This window comes from Mytilus edulis, chromosome 1, assembly GCF_963676685.1.
Source record: "Mytilus edulis chromosome 1, xbMytEdul2.2, whole genome shotgun sequence".
NCBI classification, from domain to species: domain Eukaryota; kingdom Metazoa; phylum Mollusca; class Bivalvia; order Mytilida; family Mytilidae; genus Mytilus; species Mytilus edulis.
The window spans coordinates 22,243,725-22,266,905 of NC_092344.1; the positions used below are offsets into that span (position 1 = coordinate 22,243,725).

Consider the following 23,181-nt stretch of genomic DNA (forward strand, 5'->3'; position numbering starts at 1 on the left):
AATACCTTCATATGGAGTTTACATCTCCCAGTTGATACCATATTTCAGAGCTTGCTTTTCCTATCATGATTTCCTTTTTCCAAGTGGTAAAATTGAAGATTTGAAGTAATCCATTCAAAAGTTTTATTGAAGCCATCACAAGTTGGTTGACGTTATGGAATATCTCTGTCACAAGTTAAGACAGATATGTTCCAATTTTCGTCAGCACAGTCACATCTTTTTTTCCTTGATTTCACATCAATGTGGTAGACTTTTCATCAGATTTGTACTTCTATGATATTCCTGGTTCCAAAGAAAAGACCTGAAACACACATCTGTCCGAGTTCCTCTGATGAGCATGCTTCCATAACAGAGGACATGAGATAAATATCTGTCGGATTTCCTCAAATGAGTTAACTGTATAAAGCGAACCACAAAAGAGCATACATGCCTTCTAGTTGTAGTTCTTGTAAGAGCACTATTTAGTAGAACATCAAACAAGAAAGAAAAAAAACACACCTGCAGACATAGCTTTGCTAGCTAGTACAAAATAGAATTAAATAAATTACTGTTTTTTCAAGATAAGGGCACTACGATTGATTAATATATGTATGAATCAACAGCACATATTACAACTGTATTAGAATTTCCCTCAGCAAGGTTGACCTTGAATGAATCGACCTATTTTAGTACCTTTGCTATATTGCTCTTCATGTCTTAATTTTTTAAGCGTTTATAATGAATGTAAATCTATATAAAAACCGTCTTCGGATGCACGAAATTGAAATGCGATTTTCCTGTTCTAACTGATTTATGGGTTGTCGAATCTAACGCCTTTGATGCAGCTGTTTCATGATTATCCTTTGTAAAGAATACAAAAGAAAAAACAAATGGAAATGATGTGTTCATGACACAAAATGCGGTATGACTGCCAAACTCTTCACCAGAGACCAAATGGCAAAGAAGTTAACAACTAGAGGTCATCGTATGCCGTATGCCCTTCAACAATGAAGAATTCATTGGAATACAAGATCAATGCATTTAGGCTGGGAACCTTACAAATATTTCCATTTACAAAGTAACAAATTTGTCCTCACCGAAAGAGTTAGTAGATTCCTTATGGGTTGGGTAAGAACTGTTTCTTATCTAACCCTGTCCATAAAGTATTGATATAAGAAGATACCTTCAAATATAAACTAATCACAACAAAGTTTAACAAGAACCAGAGTTTTTATTGAATCAAATATATTATGACAAGGTGCGATCTCTTCACTTTCAGTTAATCCTCATTGTGTAATTTGCATCAAAAAGTCTATCTGCCGGCGACCATATTGTAGGGTGAGACACACGTGGTGGCGAACTGGTTCCAGACCAATCCTGAAGGACAGGATAACACAAATGCATCACCAGCAATGTCACATTGGATAAATTTGGTAGCATCTGGATGGGAGAAAAACTGATGGCTTGTTGCAGATCCTCTACAAGGATTGGCTATACCTAAAACAGAAGATGGAATTGTATATATTGACACAATATTTACTCCATACAGAGCTGGCACGGTTTTTTTTTCCATACATGAGATAACTTTTACATGATTTTTCATATACGATTTGAGATTTTCCTTTAGGTTGGAACTTCCATTATCAATTTTTTAGTTGACATAACATCATGCAATAACCAATACTGAAGAGAAGATCGATATCAAAACAGAAATAATTCTAATGACTTAAAAAAAGTTACTTTATATCATTTTTCAAGAAAATATGAAATAGTTAGAGCTATTTTCCTAATGCATGTAGTTAAATGGTTTGGTTGGCTTGTTTGCTTTGTTTGTAAAAATGTTTGCTCAATCATTGTAATTAAGATAGACACCTGCATCAATAGATAGGCAGGGCTTCGGATTGTCTATAATGTCTTGGATGCTTGAGCAAATATTTAAACAAACAAAGCAAGCAAGTCAATAAAACCTTTAAACATGCATTAGGAAAGAAGCTCTAATTTTTCAAATGATTACATGATTATGGAATATAATGAGATGGTTTGACACTCAAACGAGCAAACGAGCAAATATCGATAAAAAGCAGGCCATTTTGCCAATTTATAATCAAATATACCTCCTAAGCCACCATTTGGATTGGGTGTTGTAACCACAACCCCAGTCTGGAATTGATAAACACATGACAGACGGTTCTCGTCCCAGAGTAACTGTGATGGACATGTTAGGATGTTTGCGTTTCCATTGAGATCACATTCAATGAATTGATGACTATCTGTAGCTACAGAGAAGTAAATTTTGCCGCTGTTGACGTTAGCAGTCGTACAAGGATTTTGTACTCCGGTGTTTGTTGTCTGTGAGGTTGTGGTCTGTAATAGAAAAACAGTACTTACTCATGCGAAACTATTAGTATTTCTACCCATTTACATTTGTACTCAGAAAACCCACCAATTTAACAATTAATTTCGATTTAATCAAAATCTGTTTCTGAGATATAGGATGCATGTACTAAAATAAAATATTTTAAGTACTCCATTTTAACCAATCAGGTATGGCAGTCATATACTTGACTTGGTATGCTTTGTATACTTGAAGCAAGATATACTTTATATGAAATATAAATTGTACATAATTTACTAAAATATATTAAGTAAATGTAATAATTTACTTAAATTTATAAAAAAAAAAAAAACATATATGAAACTATCGTTCAAAGTTACACTACACTTAAACATTGAGATGTCTAAAATTGAATGGTAAAGTAAGTTGCGAAAGTGTTTTTCTAAATGTCCTATGACTCATTGTCTTAAGTTTTAGAGAGGTTCTCCTGATATATTACCTGTTGTCTGATACATGTAGTAGTAGCTTGGTTATAGATCTCACCAGCTGGACACTGAATTACAAACATTCGTCCAAATACATCACATTGGAGGAATTTTGTTTGGTCACGTGGGTGAGGATAGTATACTCTATTGTTAGCATTACTCCTGCAAGGGTTGACTACATTCTGGTATGAATCTGAAATACAACATGCCGTAGGTCAAAACTTTTTTTTTTCAAAAGCAGCATAAAAAGTCATATTGAAATTTAGTACAATTTGTATAAAATATTTATCTACCGTGATGGCACAAATATATTTTATTGAAATTTATAGATACACATTGTTTCTTCACGGTAAGATATTATTTAAAAATTGCTAGGTTCACAACAATGTTTGTCTTTTAAATATCAAAGTATAAACTTATTTTTCCAGGTTGCAAAATACAATAACTGTTTACTTATTGGGTTATAAAAGTAACATTGTGCTGTATTTGAATCAGAACATGTTCGCTTAACATGGACACACATTTAAGGAATCATAAAATATTGTATTTACTCACCGACACAGTTTGGTAGCACTTGTCTTTTCTCTAAAGTGAAAAAGAAAACCATTTTGTCAGGAGTGCTTAGATATTATGATTGTCTGTTACATTTTTTTTTATCTTGTCATATATATGCGTAATAACAACTTAACCTTTATTCAAACTTTGTAAACATAAATAATTAGGCAACCCAAAGTAAAATGTTACCGATGGTCCTGTATTTGGTATGAACATTTTGGTTTTAACCTATATTTGTGGCAAAAAGAGTCATCTTTCATGTTAAATTATCTAGTTATCTAATAAAAAAATTGAAACGAAAAATAAAGAGTGAATTCTTTAATGATATTTGATCTTCGAAAAGGAAGAAGTTAAAACGTTCGATAAAAAATGTTGGCATTTTACTACTGAACAGTATACTATTCTTTTTTTCCCCATCTTTCAAACAAGTAAGTTGGAAATCTTTTATTTGTACCGTAGATTGTGGATTAAGCTTTGCTAGTAACCAAGCCAAATAACAGGAATATTGTCAATGGGAGAACGCTGTTCAAAAAGCATCAGTCAGACCCCCTTTTATAATAGAGATTTCAGTGAAATGACGCATATATAACAGTAAACTTTTTACGAAAAACCATTCACTGCGTTTAGTTTAAACATATTTATTTATAATGGATTAGGAAACAAATTATTACAACTTATATATTAATCCCTTTCCACTGTGCGATTGCTGCCTTGTAGTGAGCGGCATTATCCTGTTCTTTTTTTGAAATCTACAAGGGTACTTCGTTTAAAACACGCAATAGACAAAAACAATATAATGAGGTCGTTTGATGAAAAATTAAACAGGTTCAGATGACTCTAAAAAAAATTTCATTCCTCAAAATGAAATGATGTCCGTATAATGTTACAATAAAATGGCTGTGTAGAATAAAGGAATCGTGTTAAAGAGCATGATTAAAATCGTCTGTTTAAAACCCTATGTTGATCTCTAGGTGTCTTTTGGTTTTTATTTTTATCTTGTGTTGCTGTCTCACCACTACTGCACACCTTCGTTTCATTTTATTCACACTGTTTTATTCACAAGTTATCAATCCAAGGATTTGATTAGCTGATGAGCTAACGTATGAGCGATCATCAGGTGCAAGTCACGCCATATTCAGGCAACCCAACCAAAAGGCGCCTATTACACATTAATTTGATAGTTGTATCTGCACAAAAATGAAAGATTTATTTTACATAAAGGGTTTTGCTCTGAATTAAAAATACATGAGAAATGTTCACAAAACAATAGGTTAAAGACTTACCCCTTTTATTTTCAGATGGTGCTGCAAGAGCTACTCCGACAAAGAGAACTATAACCAAGTACTTCATGTTTGTGCCTGTATTAGTCCTACAGATGTGCTGATTGTAGATCCATTCTTTACTTATATAGGACATACATAGCAGGGTGTACAGACATGGTGTACATCAGTCAATATTGCGTCACAAGGTTTATCCCGGTTTGTTGTCAAACGCATTAAGGTACATAGCAGCGTTCCCCTGTATCTTCATAGGACAGTTTGCCCATTTCTATTTACCTTAAATCATAAACATCGATTTGAAAGACTAAATCCCATTTGTTTAGGTTTATTTAAGATCTATCGGCTTATAACCTTCTAACAAACAACATGATCAAGCATCACGTACATAGTTTCATTAAAAGACTAAATGCACATACTAACATGAATATAGCGGATTTGCTTGCATGATACTATTTGGCCGTAAAGAGACGAATCAAGAGTTTTTGTTTTAGTATTAAAATTTTACGTTGTATCACGAAAAATATATTTTGATAGCAACATACTAATGTAGGACGATAGTTTGACCTCTAAGGACAGCTTTGTTAGTGTAGGGCGATATAACAACCTACCCTGGTATTCAGTTAGGTCATAGATCTTAAACTTTAAGTATATCTTTATTGTGTGATAAGAATCGGTTAAGGGTGCATTAACGAAAAAGGATACCCTCATGTGTGAGAGATATAGCTAGACTTAAGGGCAGTAGCTGATGACAGCTTTACAAGCTAAATATATGAATAGATTCCTAGTTACAACTTTCGATCTTTTTGGTGTGTCAATTATCAAAGTTTCTTTTAATTATGGTGTTCTAGTGCATTCGACAATAATTACATTAGTACATAGTTGTTTCGCAAGATTTCATTATTTTCATTGACGGACACAAATTCAAAGACTTTTATTAATTCTGTTTTATTTCCAACAAAAAACACTAATTTCTAAGATTGCACGTGCATGCATCGTAATCTAATTTTTCTTGATCGTTATATAAGATAGGTTAACATAACAATAGAAAGCTTCTTTATAGGGTTGTAAAAACGTTGATCGTGTGCACAATTTAACTATGAAGCACGAAACCACTTCATACAAAATGTGCTTCTGTCAGGCAACGTCTTTAGATCCAAACAAAATTACATAAAAGCAATATTCATTTCTTAAAAAAGTATTAGGACTTGGAAAAATCTAAGATATGCATTTGATTTTGATGTGTCTTGGATCATTTACTGCGTTTGTTTTAACTTATTTCTTAGTTACGGTTTGATAAAATAATATAACTTGACATATTTTTTGAGATTCACATATCAGTAATAAAAATAATAAAGTCGTATAATTTTACAAATTGTGACTTGGATGTAGTGTTGTGTTATTGGCACTCATATCACATCTCCTTCTATCTGAATACTATTCACTTGATCTGAAAATGTCAATTAATCCTGGCGTTTCCTTGAAAATGGTAATTCAAGTCACCAGAACAATTATGTACCCTCACAATTAACTGGAAACCAATTCATAAACAAATTCGTCGTACTAATAATGGTATTAAAATACAACCAATTAGATACAAGGCTAAACAATAGGTTGATGCAGAAATCATGCCTCATTAAGTTCTACGTAATTTGTATGAAAGTAGAGTTCGGATATTTTTTTTTGTTTGTGATGTGCTGTGCTGTTAAAGGAAGATGTCCGTTGTTATTCTGCGGTTTACATGTTGAAATATACTACTAGTATTATATTATATATTATTAATGTATGCGTTTCTCTTTGTTGAGTGTTCTTGCGTTTGTTTGTACTGCATTCATGTCACGTGGTGTTGTCATTTTAGCGATTTAATTTAACATTGTCATGTAAGCCGGAGGTATGGCTAACCATAAAACCAAGTTTAACTCACCATATATTGCAGTTGTCTATTTTTCTATATGTGTTGGCGTTTGTTTTCCTCTTGTAATTAATGTGTTTCCCTCTGTTTTTATTTGTAACCAGTATTTGTTTTCTCTCAATCGATTTATGACTTATGAACAGCGGTATACTATTGTTGCCTTTATCTAAATAATCCTAAATCCATAAAATTTGAGAGTTTTAACAAAAAGAATCAAATATATCGGTCAATGTACCCATAGACAACACAATAACACAGCATGTAGTTCAAGCTGTGGAACATCCATGTTCTGTAATCACAATTTCATGTTTTACGTCATATACCTAATTTCATTAACCGAATTCGCAGTTTTACAAACAAGTGGTTAACCAATAGATCAAAGACATACACGAAGTCGAAGCATAAACAAAAATGACTATCACGATCACATGCATGGCCGTACGATGACCAGTACTTGTTCACAACAAAACCTACGATCTTAGGTGCTTAGTTGTATCATCGGCCGTGCAATGAACTTAAGTGTTCACACGTACTGAAATTGCTCCGCAGTTGTTTTCGTTTCCTTTTCCATATCGATATTCAAACTTGAAATTGTTTTCTTCAAAAACATGTTTCTTCCTCAATTTTTTTGGGGTTCTTATTTTGATATTACATTGAGGTATACTTGGTTATTTAGTTTTCTGGTATATTGAATGTTCCTGAAGTCATCAATACATCATCTTCAACGATTAATACACACTTTGCAATAGTTTCAAAGCAAATTAGCAGGAGAAATGACATATGAAAACTTAGATGTCCGAATTTTTAGACACAGTTTCATTGCTGAATTTGGCTAATGTTCTTAGTTTTATTGTTGTCATATAGCTTCCAATGATTCTATATATTTGAATTTACTACCTTGTTTCCAATGCTTGTGTATGAGGGGGTTCCGTATGAAGGGAAAATGACCGACGGTGCGAAGTGTTATCAATTTCTGAATATTAACGTTTAAAATGGTGAATATACACCTAGTTTTATACTAGCTAAACCTGTCTGCCACTTAAATTATATTTCTTCTCTAAGTGTTTTTTGTTCAAGTTTTCTTTTTCTTTTTCTTTCCGTGACTTGATGGTAAATCTTGCAGTCTTGTTTTTTTTTTTATCATAGAGAATTCATTTCACTATATTTCCTTTTTTTAGCATATAACCAAACTGACTGACTATGCAATTGATATAAATAAATAACCCAAATCAGATGCGGATCCCGGATTTCCCCAAAATGCAGCCACTATGCAACAAAAAGATTTTTATGTGTTAAAAGTCTATGCATTTACCATAGATGTAGCTCCATAAGGGAGCTCCCCCTGCCCCCTTAATCTGCAACTGTTAATGACATTCTGAAGTGTTAGACTAAGTATGTCGTAAACAAAGCATTGCTTACTCAAGATTCTATGAAACTGACATTATCAAGATGATTGATTTCTTATTTGACAACATATTTGTTACGTTGGGATGACGTGTTTTTCAACTTGCAATCGGCATTCCAATGGGAACCAAGTGTTCCTTTAAAAAATGTCCTGTACCAAGTCAGGAATATGGCCATTGTTATATTATAGTTCGTTTCTGTGTGTGTTAAAATTTAACGTTGCGTCGTTTGTTTTCTCTTATTTTTGAGTGTAAATTGACATTACGATAAGACGTGTCACGGTACTTGTCTATCCCAAATTCATGTATTTGGTTTTGATGTTATATTTGTTATTCTCGTGGGATTTTGTCTGATGCTTGGTCCGTTTCTGTGTGTGTTAGTTACATTGTAGTGTTGTGTCGTTGTTCTCCTCTTATATTTATGCGTTTCCGTCAGTTTTAGTTTGTTACCCCGATTTTGTTTTTTGTCCATGGATTTATGAGTTTGAACAGCGGTATACTACTGTTGCCTTTATTTCTGTTCTTCATGCCGACCTTTTACCTTTATTGATATGAGGCTGACTTCATATAACAGTTTCTCATGAAGAATACAAAGAAGGTAGCCTTCAACTTCACTTTCCGCTAAGCAGATGATGTCCTCTAACTAAATAATCTAAAGTTTGGTGACTATGTTGAACGCATCTATCACATCGAACTTGGGATAGAGGATACAACATATACAGTTAAGTTCGACTCATCTCTTAACTTAACATCTAGATAAAGAAAGGCAACAGTGGTATACCGCTGTTCAAAAGTCATAAGTTGATTGAGTGAAGCAAATCTGGGTTACAAACCAAAACCGAAGGAAACACATCAACTATTAGAGGAAATCAGAGTCCGACAAAAACAAACGCCAACATACGTAGAAACGGACTTCTAGATAACGAAAATTACAATCAGGGTCGGTTAAAAATACGACAAAATAAGATGATTTCAGCTTCCCAACTGTGAACTTTCTGTTGTAATGTAGCAACATTCCAGCAGCGCCTGCATATGGAGTATACATCTTCTAGTTGGAGCTTGTATTTTTTATCATGATTTCCCTAAGCTTGACAGATGTGGCAGATGTAAATTCGTAAAATTTAATGGCATTATCATGAGTCGTTTGACCTTTATGGAATATCTGTTCCAATTGTCATAACCAAAATGTCGTCCCTTTTCCTTCGAATCTGACCTAACGAATGAGACGTCTCACCGTGATTGTACTTACATGGGCAAAACGACATGCTACATGTGGACTAGGATCTGCTTTGTCTCTCGAAGCACCTGATAACACCCCAGCTTTTGTTTGGGTTCGTGTTACTCAGATTTTGGGTTTCTATGTTGTGTCTTGTATACTATTGTTTGTTTTGGTACTTTTCGTTTTTTGTCATGGCGATGTCGGGCTTATTTTGGACTTATTGAGTTTGTTCTGATTGTTGGTGATTTAGTGATGAATCAAGCCTTTTCAAACTGAATTTGACAGTCTTTTCTGACTGTAATTGAACTAGGTATGAGTCGGACCTTCTCGAACTGAATTAGTCAGTCATTTCTTACAGTTATAAGTGAAATAATGATAAGTGAAGCCAGTTCGAACAGAATTTGACAGTCCGTTCTGACTGTTACTACAGAAATAGTGATGAATCAAGATCTTTGCATCGGAATTGGACAGTCTGGTGTGAATGTATTCGTAACGAATTAAGTCATTTACAATTGAATTTGAAGCCTGTCCAGATTATAATTAGTTTAAACATATTTTATTTACTCAAAGTTGATATCGATTCTACATGTTGATCGTGAAAATATAATGACCATAGTTCATGAAAGAATTGAAAAGACTATAATTGATATGCTATTAGCACATACTTACAACTTCTCGTCCAATCAAATTGCTTGAATTTGCCTTCTAATTTTCATAGTACATACTTTTTCCGTGTACTAAGTAACTACGCATGAATGACCACAAGGGTAAGATTTCATTGTATCGCAATCAAGATGTTAGAACAACAATTGCTACTGGCTATTTTGAAAAAATTCTGTGTTCCAAATTTAACTTAATAGTTGTAATTAGTTTTCAAACAGATTCTTAACATCCTACTAATCGTCTTTTGATCCATTTTTTTTACAATTAAAAGTTTCTTTCATTAAGATAAAGAGTAACACTTATGGTTCTTTATACCTTGATTAAAATACAACTCCATCTAAAATCTGTAATCCTTTATCTTCCATGCAATTACTTTTTACACAAAACGAGTCAACCATGAATCTTTTGAAGCGAAATTATTTATAAAGCAATTTGATATATTTCGTCATAAATTTGTCGATTATTGGTTGCCTAATGACCAGTGACAAATATTTCATGAATGTAAACTCTCCACTGGACTACCTATGGGTACATACCAGGGGCAGATCCAGCCTTTTTTAAAAGGTGTTTCAACCAAAGATTAAAAAAATGTATGGGAGGGGGATCCAACTGTTTGTACTCATTCAAAAGCATTTTCAATATAGTTTTAGTTTTTACGTGAATTTAAAAAATGTTTTCAAGAAGTTAAAGCTTTCACTGCAATTTAAGAGTTGTCTGCTCTTGTTCAATTTATTTTGTCATCTTACCATGTAAATAAGTACATGTATAGTAAAACACCGCTTTATATCAATAAACATACTTACACCAGCAGCTACCTAGCTTCTTTTCATTCTAAAGTCAAGGGTCTTTTGAAATCCCATTTTTACAATGATATTAGTGAGTAGATTTACAAAACTACGTGAATGAGCTACATGTAGTCAGCCAAAACATGTGAATTACACTAATTACAGGATTACTCAAGTTGTAAATATGTGCTAAATTTGATATTGTATAGAAAGGTATATAATATGAAACTAAGAGCTCGGGGGCAAGCCCCTCGCTCTAAGTTTCATATTATATACCTTTCTATACAATAACCGACACCAACACATGTCTTTTGCTCGGAATTTGCAGTCAATTTGAAATGACTGATTAACTAATTTTTAAATAAACACGTAAAAAGTAAAATCACAAAAACACAGAACTCCGAGGAGAATTCAAAACGGAAAGTCCCTAATCAAATGGCAAAATCAAATACGTTTTCTTCGTGTGTCAAAATCAATAATAAGTGTCTTCCAAATTTACATTGTGGTGACAATAATTGATTTTTATTAGAATATTGTGCTAAAAATGTTACTTTTATGTTTCTAGAGATGTTTGAATATGAATTTATAAAATAAATTATATATCGTTTATTCATTGTCAATACAGTTTTATGTATAATCCCTGACATCTTGTCTGGTGATAATGTATAATCCCTGACATCTTGTCTAGTGATAATGTATAATCCCTGACATCTTGTCTAGTGATAATGTATAATCCCTGACAACTTGTCTAGTGATAATGCATAATCCCTGACACCTTGTCTAGTGATAATGCATAATCCCTGACATCTTGTCTAGTGATAATGCATAATCCCTGACATCTTGTCTAGTGATAATGCATAATCCCTGACATCTTGTCTAGTGATAATGCATAATCCCTGACATCTTGTCTAGTGATAATGTATAATCCCTGACATCTTGTCTAGTGATAATGTATAATCACTGACATCTTGTCTAGTGATAATTCATAATCCCTGACATCTTGTCTAGTGATAATGCATAATCCCTGACATCTTGTCTAGTGATAATGTATAATCCCTGACATCTTGTCTAGTGATAATGTATAATCCCTGACATCTTGTCTAGTGATAATGCATAATCCCTGACATCTTGTCTAGTGATAATGTATAATCCCTGACATCTTGTCTAGTGATAATGTATAATCCCTGACATCTTGTCTAGTGATGATGCATAATTCCTGAAAATGTTGTTAGTTATTATATATTATCACCAAAGTAACCAGTACGTAAATCTTTTTGAATTTGAAGAATTATTCATGATCCCGAGTAATAGTACAAATTTACAGTAACATATACATGCGTTTATTATAAATTCCAACAATGTCATGTCATCTGTATGAACAAAAATGCATTTCGTTAAACATAATATTTAATAGAAAGTGAAGCATATATTTGTTTTTATGAAACAAAACTCTTTATGTTTATCGATGTCCATATTGCAAATTTTATAAATAGTATTTTAAAATTGTAATATTGTATCAAAATTGTCATCGGCATCAAAGAAAAGTGCTGAAGTTGTTTTCCCTAAAACACACGACTAAGGTTGATAATTGGTTATGACGTTAATAAGAGTTAATAGGGTTAGACGTAATATTTTTTTTTGTTCAAGTTATTCCAGAATGTCATTTTGATTTTCTGCCTATAAATAAAATTGATGAAAAAACTTTAAAGTAACTTACATATACTTTTTGATATTGAATTTCACTACGTTTGATTAATATACATATATAATGATCATTTAGTTGAAACAAATTCAAGAGGAATTGGCCATACCCCTTTGAATAATTTCATGCCAAGTTGTTAACTGGATTAACATTTAAAACCTTTCTGAAACGTGTATGCTATGTCGCATCCTTTTGATGGGACGACATTCTCCTCTGCAAAAACGTCTAGTACATATCGAATCAAAACATATAAATGGACGATAAGAAATCAAACTCCTACAGCAACGTTACTGGTAAGTCGTCTTAAAATTAGAATTGAAACTGCGAATGTTGCGTAAAGTCGTTCAAAGCATATAAAAAGAGTTTGCAAAAGTGAAAATGTGACTGTTCCTGATGATAAGTTATATAGAATGATACACTGTGTATGATAGCTATCGCGGGTACTTTCAGTTAATTGTATTAGTTTCAAGAGTATATATACGCCACTGTTGGTGTTGTGCGGTGCTGCGCTGTTAAAGGAAGATATATGTTGTTATTCTGCGGTTTACATGTTGAAAAATACTACTAGTATTATATATTGCATTATTTTAAAATGTCTGCGTTTCTCTTTGTTGAGTGTTCTTGCGTTTGTTTGTACTGTATTCCTGTCACTCAGTGTTGTCATTTTAGCGATATAATTTAACATTGTCATGTAAGCCGGAGGTATGGCGAACCATAAAACCAAGTTCAACCCACCATATATTGCAGCTGTCTATGTTTCTATATATGTTGGCGTTCGTTTTCCTCTTATAGTTAATGTGTTTCCCTCTGTTTTTATTTGTAACCAGTATTTGTTTTCTCTCAATCGATTTATGACTAATGAACAGCGATATAATATTGTTGCCTTTATCTAAATAATCCTAAATCCATAAAATTTGAGAGTTTTAACAAAAAGAATCAAATATATCGGTCAATGTACCCATAGACAGCACAATAAAACAGAATGTAGTACAAGCTTTGGAACATCCATGTTCTGTAATCACGATTTCATGTTTTACGTCATATGCCTAATTTCATCAACCGAATTCGCAGTTTTACAAACAAGTGGTTGACCAAAGACATACATGTGGTCGAAGCATAATCAAAAATGACTATCACGATCATATGTATGGCCATACGATGACCAGTACTTGTTAACAACATAACCTACGATCTTAGGTGCTTAGTTGTATCATCGACCGTGCGATGAACTTGAGTGTCCACACGTACTTTGGTCTTCAGTCTTTGGTATATAGTTTCATTGTCCATCATGCCACATCGTCTTATTTTATCAGACACAAGTTGTTTCCTTTTTCCTTTTTCGATTTTCAAATTTTTCAAAGTCCAAACTGAAATTTTTTTCTCACAAAAATGTTTTTTCCTCAATTTTTTTTTGGTTATTATTTTGATATTACATTGAGGTATACTTGGTTATTTAGTTTTCTGGTACATTGAATGCTCCTGAAGTCATTACATTATCTTCAATGATTGATATACAGCTTGCAATAGTTTCAAAGCAAATTAGCAGGAGAAATGACATGAAAACTTAGATGTCCAAATTCTCAGACTTAGTTTCATGGCTGAATTTGATAATCTTCTTAGATTCTTTCTGGTCATATAGCTCCCAATGAATATATAAAATTAAGAATGGAAAGGGGAATAGAACAAAGAGAACAACCCGACCAAAGAGCAGATAACAGCCGAAGGCCACCAATGGACTTCAATGCAGCGAGAAAACACCGCACCTGGATTTTAATACAGTACCTTGTTTCGAATGCTTAAGTTTGAGCGTTCCGAATGAAGGATAATTTTGAAAAGCGTTTCGGTCACACGAAGTTGACAAAGTGTTATTTTCAATTTCTAAATATCAACCTTAATCTATTTTACTGAATTCGACATCAGTGTTTACAGAGTAAATTATTAAAATGATAATTTGTTAAAATGTTCACGATCAAAGGGCGTGCAATATTCTGCACAGATTCATTTAGAAATTTAGGAGTGATAGACCCTTACAAATTATATTCATATGTATATCAAAAAGTAAAAAATCAATCATACCGAACTCATGGAAGAATTCTAAAGGGAAAGTCCATAGGCAAATGGCAAAATTAGAAGCTCAAACAAATCAAACGAATGGATACAACAACTGTCATATTCCTGACTTTGTATAGGCATTTTCTAACGTAGGGAATGGTTGATTTCACCTGGTTTTATTGCTAACTAAACCCCTCACGTTTAGGAAAGTCGCATTAATTTATATGTCTTCTCTAACTGTTTTTTAGCTCACCGTTCCGAATGTGAGCTTTAGCCATCACTTGGCGTCCGTCGTCGTCCGTCGTCGTCGTCGTCGTCCGTCTGGTGTAAACTATTTCAAAAAATCTTCTCCTCTGAAACTACTGAACCAATTCAAACCAAATTAAGCTGAATGATACTTAGGGTATCTAGAATCAAGTTTGTGTTTTATTTTCTGTTTCGTCAAAAAACATGGCCGCCATGGCTAAAAATAGAACATAGGGGTAACATTCAGTTTTTAGCTTATATTTCAAAAACCAAAGCAGTTAGATCTAATCTGACATGGGGTGAAAGTGTTTATAAGGTAACGTTCTATCAGCCCTGAAATTTACAGATGAATCTAATAACCCATTGTTGGGTTACTGCCACTAAATTGGTAATTTCAAGGAAATTTTGCAATTTTTGGTTATTATCTTGAACAGTATTAATGATAAAGATAAGCTGTAAACAGCAAATATGTTCAGCAAAGTAAGATCTACAAATAAGTTCATATGACAAAAATTGTCAATTGACCCCTTAAAGAGTTATTGCCCTTTAAGGACAATTTTACACAATTTGTTTATCATGTTTTCTAACACTTATTAATATACATTAAATAAAAAAAAAAACTACTAAATTGGACACTTAAACTCTTAAACGAAAGATAAATGCCAAAAAATCAAGGTGAGCGATTCAGGCTTTTGAGAGCCTGTTGTTCTTTGAGTTTTCATTTTTTATCTTTCAGATGCGGATCCCGGATTTAGAGAAAAATGTGGCGACTGTGCAACATAAGGATTTTGACATGTTAAAAGTCTATGCATTTACCATAGATGTAGCTCAATTAGGGAGCGCCCCTACCCCATTAATCCGCCTCTGCAACTTGCATACTGAAGTGTTAGTATGGCGTGAGCAAAGCGCAGCTGTTGGCTCTTTTTTAATCAGTAGTAATTAACTGAATATTATAGTATTAGCATTAATCTAATAAGGTGTCACTGTGTTATACTAGTATCGGTTTTTGTGTCATTTTCTCTTTTACATATACTCGCATGCAGAACAACGTGAATTTTATCATGGAATGTAAATAACATAGTAATATGAATCTCTCCCTTCATTTGACATGGATTATCATTGATATAGTCATAGTAGCAATTTGACAATTTTTCTCTGAAAATTACATTATGAAGATGATTGATTTCTTGATTAACAGCATGTTTGTTATGTTAGGATGACGTGTTTTTCAACTTGTAATCGGTATTTCAATGGGAAGCAATTGTTCTGCTCTTCATTCCGACCTTAACCGTTATTGATATAAGGCTGGATTCATATAGCAATTTCTTATGAAAAATGTTATGAAGGTAGCCTTCAACTTCACTTTCCGCTAATCTGTTGATGACCTCTAACTAAATAATCTAAAGTTGGGTGACTGTGTTAAACGCATCTATCACATCGAACTTGGGATGACGGATACAACATATATAGTTAAGTCTGCCTCATATCTTGACTAACATCTAGATAGAGAAAGGCAACATAGCATACTGCTGTTAAAAAGTCATAAGTTGATTGAGAGAAAGCAAATTCGGGTTACAAACCAAAACCTGAGTGAAACACATCAACCATAAGAGGCAAGCAACGGAAAGACACAGAAGTCCAACAAAAACAAACGCCACATACATAGAAACGGACTACTTGATAACGAAAATGTCAATCAGGGTCGGTTGAAAACAAAACTTTACGACAAAAAAGAGATGATTTCCCGAATATGAACTTTCTGTTTTAATGTATCAATATTCCAGCAGCGCCTGCATATGGAGTGTATATCTCCCGGTTTGATTTCCTTAAGATTGACCGATGATTGCTGCTTATCAGGAAGCTATGAAATCCATAGTTCTAAGTTTTTAAGTTGAGATCATCCCCTTGTAATCTTAAGGACACCACCCCGAGTTGGTTGACCATAATGGAATATCGGTTCCAATTGTCGTAACCAAAATCTCATCCTTTTTTCCTCGAATCTGGCTTACCAAAATGAGACGTCTCATCGTGAGTGTACTAACATGGGCAAAACGACATGCTACATGGGGACCTGTATCTGCTTTATCTCGCGGAGCACACGAGAACACCCTCTGCTTTTATTTCGGATCGTGTTACTCAGTCTTTGGGTTTCTATGTTGTGCCATTTATACTGTTGTTTGTTTTGGTTCTTTTTTTTTTTTATCATGGCTTATTTTGGACTTATTGAGTTTGTTTTGACTGTTGACGATTTAGTGGTGAATCAAGCCCTTTCAAACTAAATTTGACAGTCGTTTCTGACTGTAATTATTGAACTAGGTATGAGTCAGACCCTCTCGAATTGAATTAGTCAGTCATTTCTCACAGCTATAAGTGAATTAATGATGAGTGAAGCCCGTTCGAACTTAATTTAACAGTCTGTTCTAACTGTTAGTACATAAATAGTGATGAATCAAGACCTTTTCAACGGAATTGGACAGTCTGCTTTAAATGAATACGTAACGAATTGAGCCCTTTACAACTGAATTTGAAGCATGTCCATACTATAATTAGTCTAAACACATTTTTTATTTACTCAAAGTAAAATGGATTGGATGTAAATCATACTTCTGAAGTCCGCTCTAAGACTATAATAAGTGAACTAGGAATCAATCGAGCCCTTTTCAACCAATGTTTAAGTTTATTCCTATGGTGTGCTGTTACACCACTATCCTTAACTTTATTGGTGAGGGGTGAACTTAATTATCTAAAACCCTGTTGTATTTTAGATGCCTGTCGCATATTATGAGTCAGTGGTTGTTGTTAAATTATGTCCTTTGTTTTTGTTTTCTATTAATGATTTTGTTATAAATGCCGTTTTTTTTTATAGTTGACTATTTATGTACGGTATTGATGCTACCATTAGTCCATTCCAATTACTTATTATGAACGTAACATTGTACATGTTATTTCTGTAAATCAAATGACAATCAAGGTAACTATATATCTGTTTTATGTTGTTTTTTTAATAAAAACAATGACTTCAGACTTATAGTGAAAGTTTTACGGACGCCAAAACGAGATGGTTGGCAGTGAATGGAGTATTAGTTTCACAGATGCAACTGCCAACGGATATGTTCCAATTGTTGTATTCACAATCCTTCCTTTTTCCTCGAATATGACATCACCGAATTAGACGTATCAGATGGTTTGTGCAAACATGAGTATTACGACAGATTCACATGTGGAGCAGAATCTGTTTACCCGTCCGGAGCAAATGAGATCATTCCCAGTTTTGTTGATTGTGTTGCTAAGTCTTAGTTTGCTAAGTTGTGATTGTATGCTGTTGTTTTTCTCTGGGTCGTACTTCGTTTTACGCTATGGCATTGTCAGTTTGATTTCGACTCATGCGTTGGAATTTTTCTATGTAGTCTTTCGCCTCTGTCTTAGCAAGCCAATGAAACTAAATGTACAGGGAAAGAGGCAGAAAGCATGCTTGACAGATCTTGGAGGTTTTCAACATTGTTTGTAATGTGTTGATACCGATTCTACATGTTGATCGTGAAAATATGATGACCATCGTTCATGAAAGGGCAGGAGAGATTTGCTACAACACATGGTCTTTTGCTCGTATTTTACAGTCAATTTGAAGTGACTGATTAACTTTTTTTGCATCTTGAGTATTTCGTATAAACACGTAGATTATCTTCGTGTATCAGAATCAATAATAAGTCAAATCCAAATTTACATTGTAGCGACAATAATTGATTTTTATTCGGATACTGTGCAAAAAATGTTAATATTTATGTTTTAAATATGATTATATGAAATGAATTATTTAACGCTTATTCATTGTCTCTTCAATCCAGTTTTAGACATTTTGTCTAGTGATAATGCATAATTCCTGAAAATGATGTTAATGATTATATATAATCACCAAAGTAACCAGTGAGTATAAGTCATGAAAAATTTGAAGAGTGGTGCCGAATTAACAAATTTACAGTAACATATACATATTTTAAATATGTTTCCAACAAATTTATTTCATCTTTCCGAACCAAAAAGCATTTTCGTCAAACATAATATTTAAAAGAAAGTCAAGCATATATTTGTTTTCTGAAACAAAATTCTTCATGTTTATCGATGTCCTTTATTGCTATTGTTTTTCTGTTTGTCTTTTTCATTTTTAACCATGGCGTTGTCAGTTTGTTTTAGATTTATGAGTTTGACTGTCCCTTTGGTATCTTTCGTCCCTCTTTTATTGCAAATTTTATAAATAGCATTTGAGAATTGCAATATTTTTTCAAAATTGTCATCGGCATCAAAGAAAAGTGCTGAAGTTGGTTTCCTTAAAAACATACGACTAAGATTGATCATAAGCATTCATAACTGTTCATGTGTAGCGATCAACTTTAATCATAATAAATTTGTTTTGTTCAAGTTATTCCAGAATGTCATTTTGATTTTCTGGCTATGAACAAAATTGATGAAAAATCTTTAGAGTAACTTTAATATACTTTTTGATATTGAATTTCACTACGTTTGAATAAGATACATATATATTGATCATGTAGTTGAAACAAATTCTAGAGAAAATTGACCATACCCCTTTGAATAGTTTCAGGCTACGTCGTTTACTGGATTAACATTTGAAACACTCAAATTTAACGTTACTTTCTGATTCGCAAAATCACGAACACTTTCCCTTAATTTGTTCAGCCTTAAAATGTAAATAAAGGGGTCACATACTGGATTCAATAACAAAAGACAATTAACTACAAAAGCAATCGTAGGTATTTCTTCGTTTGAAACTGCAAAGTTTTGTACATACAATCCATAAACTGTTCTGGGAATTATTGAGCAAACAGAAACAACAATGATACAACTTAATGTAATCACATTGCTGCGCATTTTTTTAGCAGCTTTTTTCCTTTTCTTTTCTTGTAATTCAGTAAAACCATCAATGGTGAATACTTTGCTTTTACGTTTTACTATTCTAATTATTATCGTCACGTAACATCCAGCAATTAGAAATACTAACAAAACTTTCGGTATTTCATTAAAATAAAAAAATCCTTTCTGAAACGTGTATGATATGTCGCATCCTTTTGATGGGACGAAATCTTTTTGTGCAAAAACATCAAGTAAATATGGTATCAAAACATATAAATGGACGATTAGAAATCCAACTCCTACAGCAACGTTACTTGTAAGTCGTCTAAAAATTAGACTTGAAACTGTAAATGTTGCGTTAAGTCGTTCGAAGCATATAAATAGAGTTTGCAAAAGTGAAAATGTGACTGTTCCTGATGTTAAGTTATACAGAATGATACACTGTGTATGGTAGCTATCTCGAGTACTTTCAGTTAATATTCTTCTTACTACTGCTTGCCAAATCGTTTCGACCATCATGACCGCATCACTTATACTAAGGTATAAAGCTAAAGATAGAAACCTACTTGCTGACCAGTTCTTGGTTTTTACCACAAGTCCTATAACACAAATATGCACAACAAACAGTAGAGAGCAAATCGTTACAGCAACAAAGTTCGATATATTCATTCCGATACTGATTTTAATATAGATATGATAGTATCTAAGTTCCTAGATCTTCACTACTAGTATATTAAAGATATATCCGACATTGTCAATCTGCTCAAATAACGTGACTTGTAAACAATGAAATGATTTTGAATGTTTACGTTTATATAGGAAATTATACCTATACAATTATTGTTCTTATATTAAAAGAAAGAAAAAACTGATTGGTATCCACGGTAATATAACTGATGAGGGTGTCTTTACGTCATTCAAACACTTACATCGGTGTAGTCCATACTCTTAATTAAGAAACAAGACTTACTTAATGACAGGTATTCAAACCTCAGGTGTAATTCAGGGTCAGAAAAGACCATATCAGAGACTTGTAGAAATAACAAACCAAAAGAACAAAATGTATAGTAAAAAGTCAAATGATTAAAATACTGAACTCGGAAGAAAATTCTAAACGGAAAGTCTCTAATCAAATGACAAAATACAAAATCTCAAACACATCAAACGAATGGATTATAACTGTCATATTCCAGACTTGGTACATGCATTTTCTTATGTAGAAAAAAGTAAGGTCACAAAAATACTGAACTCCGATGAAAATTCAAAAAGGAACTAATTCCGTAATCAAATGGCAAAATAAAAATCTCAAACACATCATACGAATGGATAACAACTGTCATATTCCTGACCTGTTACATGCATTTTTTCTCATTGCGGATTAAGCCTGGTTTTAAAGCTAGCCAAAGCTCTCACTTGTCACGATGACAGTCGCATCAAATTCCATTACATTGAAAATGATGTATGAACAAAACAAACAGACATAATAGGCAAAAAAGTCAAAAATAGGGGTGCATCATTCAACATTGTATTATAATCTTAATCACTATAAAAACAAACAAATATGTAACAAAGAAGCACAAAATGGCACACAGACCAAGCATATTAACTAAAATTAAAGACAACAAGAATGTGTCCTCAGTACACGAATGCCCCACTCGCACTATCATTTTCTATGTTCAGTGGACCGTGAAATTGGGGTAAAATCTCTAATTTGGCATTAAAATTAGAAAGATCATATCATAGGGAACATGTGTACCAAGTTTGAAGTCGATTGGACTTCAACTTCATCAAAAACTACCTCGACCAAAAACTTTAACATGAAGCGGGACAGACGGACGAACGAACGGACGGACGGACGAACGAACGAACGGACGCACAGACCAGAAAACATAATGCCCCTCTACTATCGTAGGTGGGGCATAAAAATACAAAAATGTTTTACAATATCACGATAATAGGATGTAAAAAGTGGGTGAATCTTCCAAGAGGTAAGAAATCGGTAAATAAATAAATATCTTATTTTATGATTTTTTTATGATATTTTACCGAAATCAGTTAGGGAAATTATGATTATATTAAATCTAACCAATGCAGAATTTCTGTGGTAGAGCTGCCACATAGACACACACACAACAGACACACAAATATCTGTGACATCGTGGTAACACAGTTTGCTTTAATCCACTTACGAAAGCTAAACGTGATATATTTGTGTTGGTCGAGTGGTTTAGGTCACTATAGACACAGTGCAGATGGTATTGTTACTATGTCACATAAATTAGGATTATTGTAAAAAGAAAAGCTATCGTCTGAAATTAGATTGTGGGCAGATTTAAGCATCAATATACTTTACAAAGTCGTCGCTTTGGTTGAATGACAAAAAACAGGGATGTATTAGACAATGTATTTGAAAGCAAATGCACGACGAGTTTGAAGTATTTTATCTATTGAGGTATAGTAGATTTTAAACTTAAATCAGCAAACAGTTGTGAGAGTAATAAGCCCCAAGTTACAAACATAAATGCTAAAATCACTGAATAGTACCATGAAAATAAATTTTCAAATAGTAAATAGAGGCATTTGTTGGAATAAGTATCCAATCTATCGTTAATGTCATGCATAATGAATTCATTAATTGTTATTTCGAAATTTTCCTTTTATTATAATTTTATTTCCAAATTATGCCCATATGTGTCAATCAAATTAAAAAAAACCACCACACACACTATATAACCCATTGATTAAACACAATACCAACACAACAGTCATATTTTCTTTTAAAATTTATTGAGCATTCTTTGACATTTTTTTGTACATTGCTACTTGTTGGAAGAGGGACGAAAGATACCAAAGGGACAGTCAAACTCATAAATCTAAAACAAACTGACAACGCCATGGCTAAAAATGAAAAAGACAAACAGAAAAACAATAGTACACATGACACAACATAGAAAACTAAAGACTAAACAACACGAACCCCACCAAAAACTAGGGGTGATCTCAGGTGCTCCGGAAGGGTAAGCAGATCCTGCTCCACATGTGGCACCCGTCGTGTTCCTTATGTGATTACAAATCCGGTAAATAGTCTAATTTGTTAGGTCACGTTCATGAAAGGGAAGGGGATTGTAGTTACGACGTAAGGAACATATCCGATATCATTTGTGAAACGGTTATTCCATAAAATTTACGAAGGGATGATTTCAACTTCACCATTTGAAACTCTTGGTTTAATAGCTTCCTTGTGAGCAGTAACACTCTATCAAGAAAATCATGATAGGAAATGCAAGCACGGAAATAGAACTGAGTACACAAAATTTGAACATACCAACAAAGCAATCGAAAACCATATTTTGTAGATAGTCAGACAACAAAATGCCGACAGAGAAAGATGGATAGACAAACAACAGACCCTAAAATACTACACAAAAAACTAAAGAGTGGTTTTCTTTTTATCTAACAATCTCTACTGACACATGAATTTAAAGTGTATTAATATTCGAGAAATATATTTTTACATTTTTCGAACATTATTTAAAATACAGTTGGGTAACTCTATACTAATGTGTACAATGCTTGTCCCACGCATAGCTAACTCACATACGTTAATTAATCCTTCAAACGATCCATAAACCTGCGTGATTGTTAAAACTGTATAATAATAAAATTACATATGTTATATTGGCAAAGATAAAGACATGC

At 33.2% G+C, this 23,181-nt stretch overlaps 1 protein-coding gene across 1 annotated transcript; it reads right to left on the reverse strand.

Annotated features, from left to right (window-relative positions):
- Positions 1-1,190: 1,190 nt before the first annotated feature.
- Positions 1,191-4,786, reverse strand: LOC139527594 (uncharacterized). Its single transcript, XM_071323127.1, has 5 exons — positions 4,638-4,786; positions 3,355-3,384; positions 2,814-2,992; positions 2,094-2,343; positions 1,191-1,476 (listed from the first exon to the last, which is right to left on the reverse strand). Exons 1-5 carry the CDS (start codon positions 4,768-4,770, stop codon positions 1,292-1,294), a joined length of 777 nt encoding a protein of 258 aa, XP_071179228.1. The 5' UTR covers positions 4,771-4,786; the 3' UTR covers positions 1,191-1,291.
- Between the last annotated feature and the right edge of the window lie 18,395 nt (positions 4,787-23,181).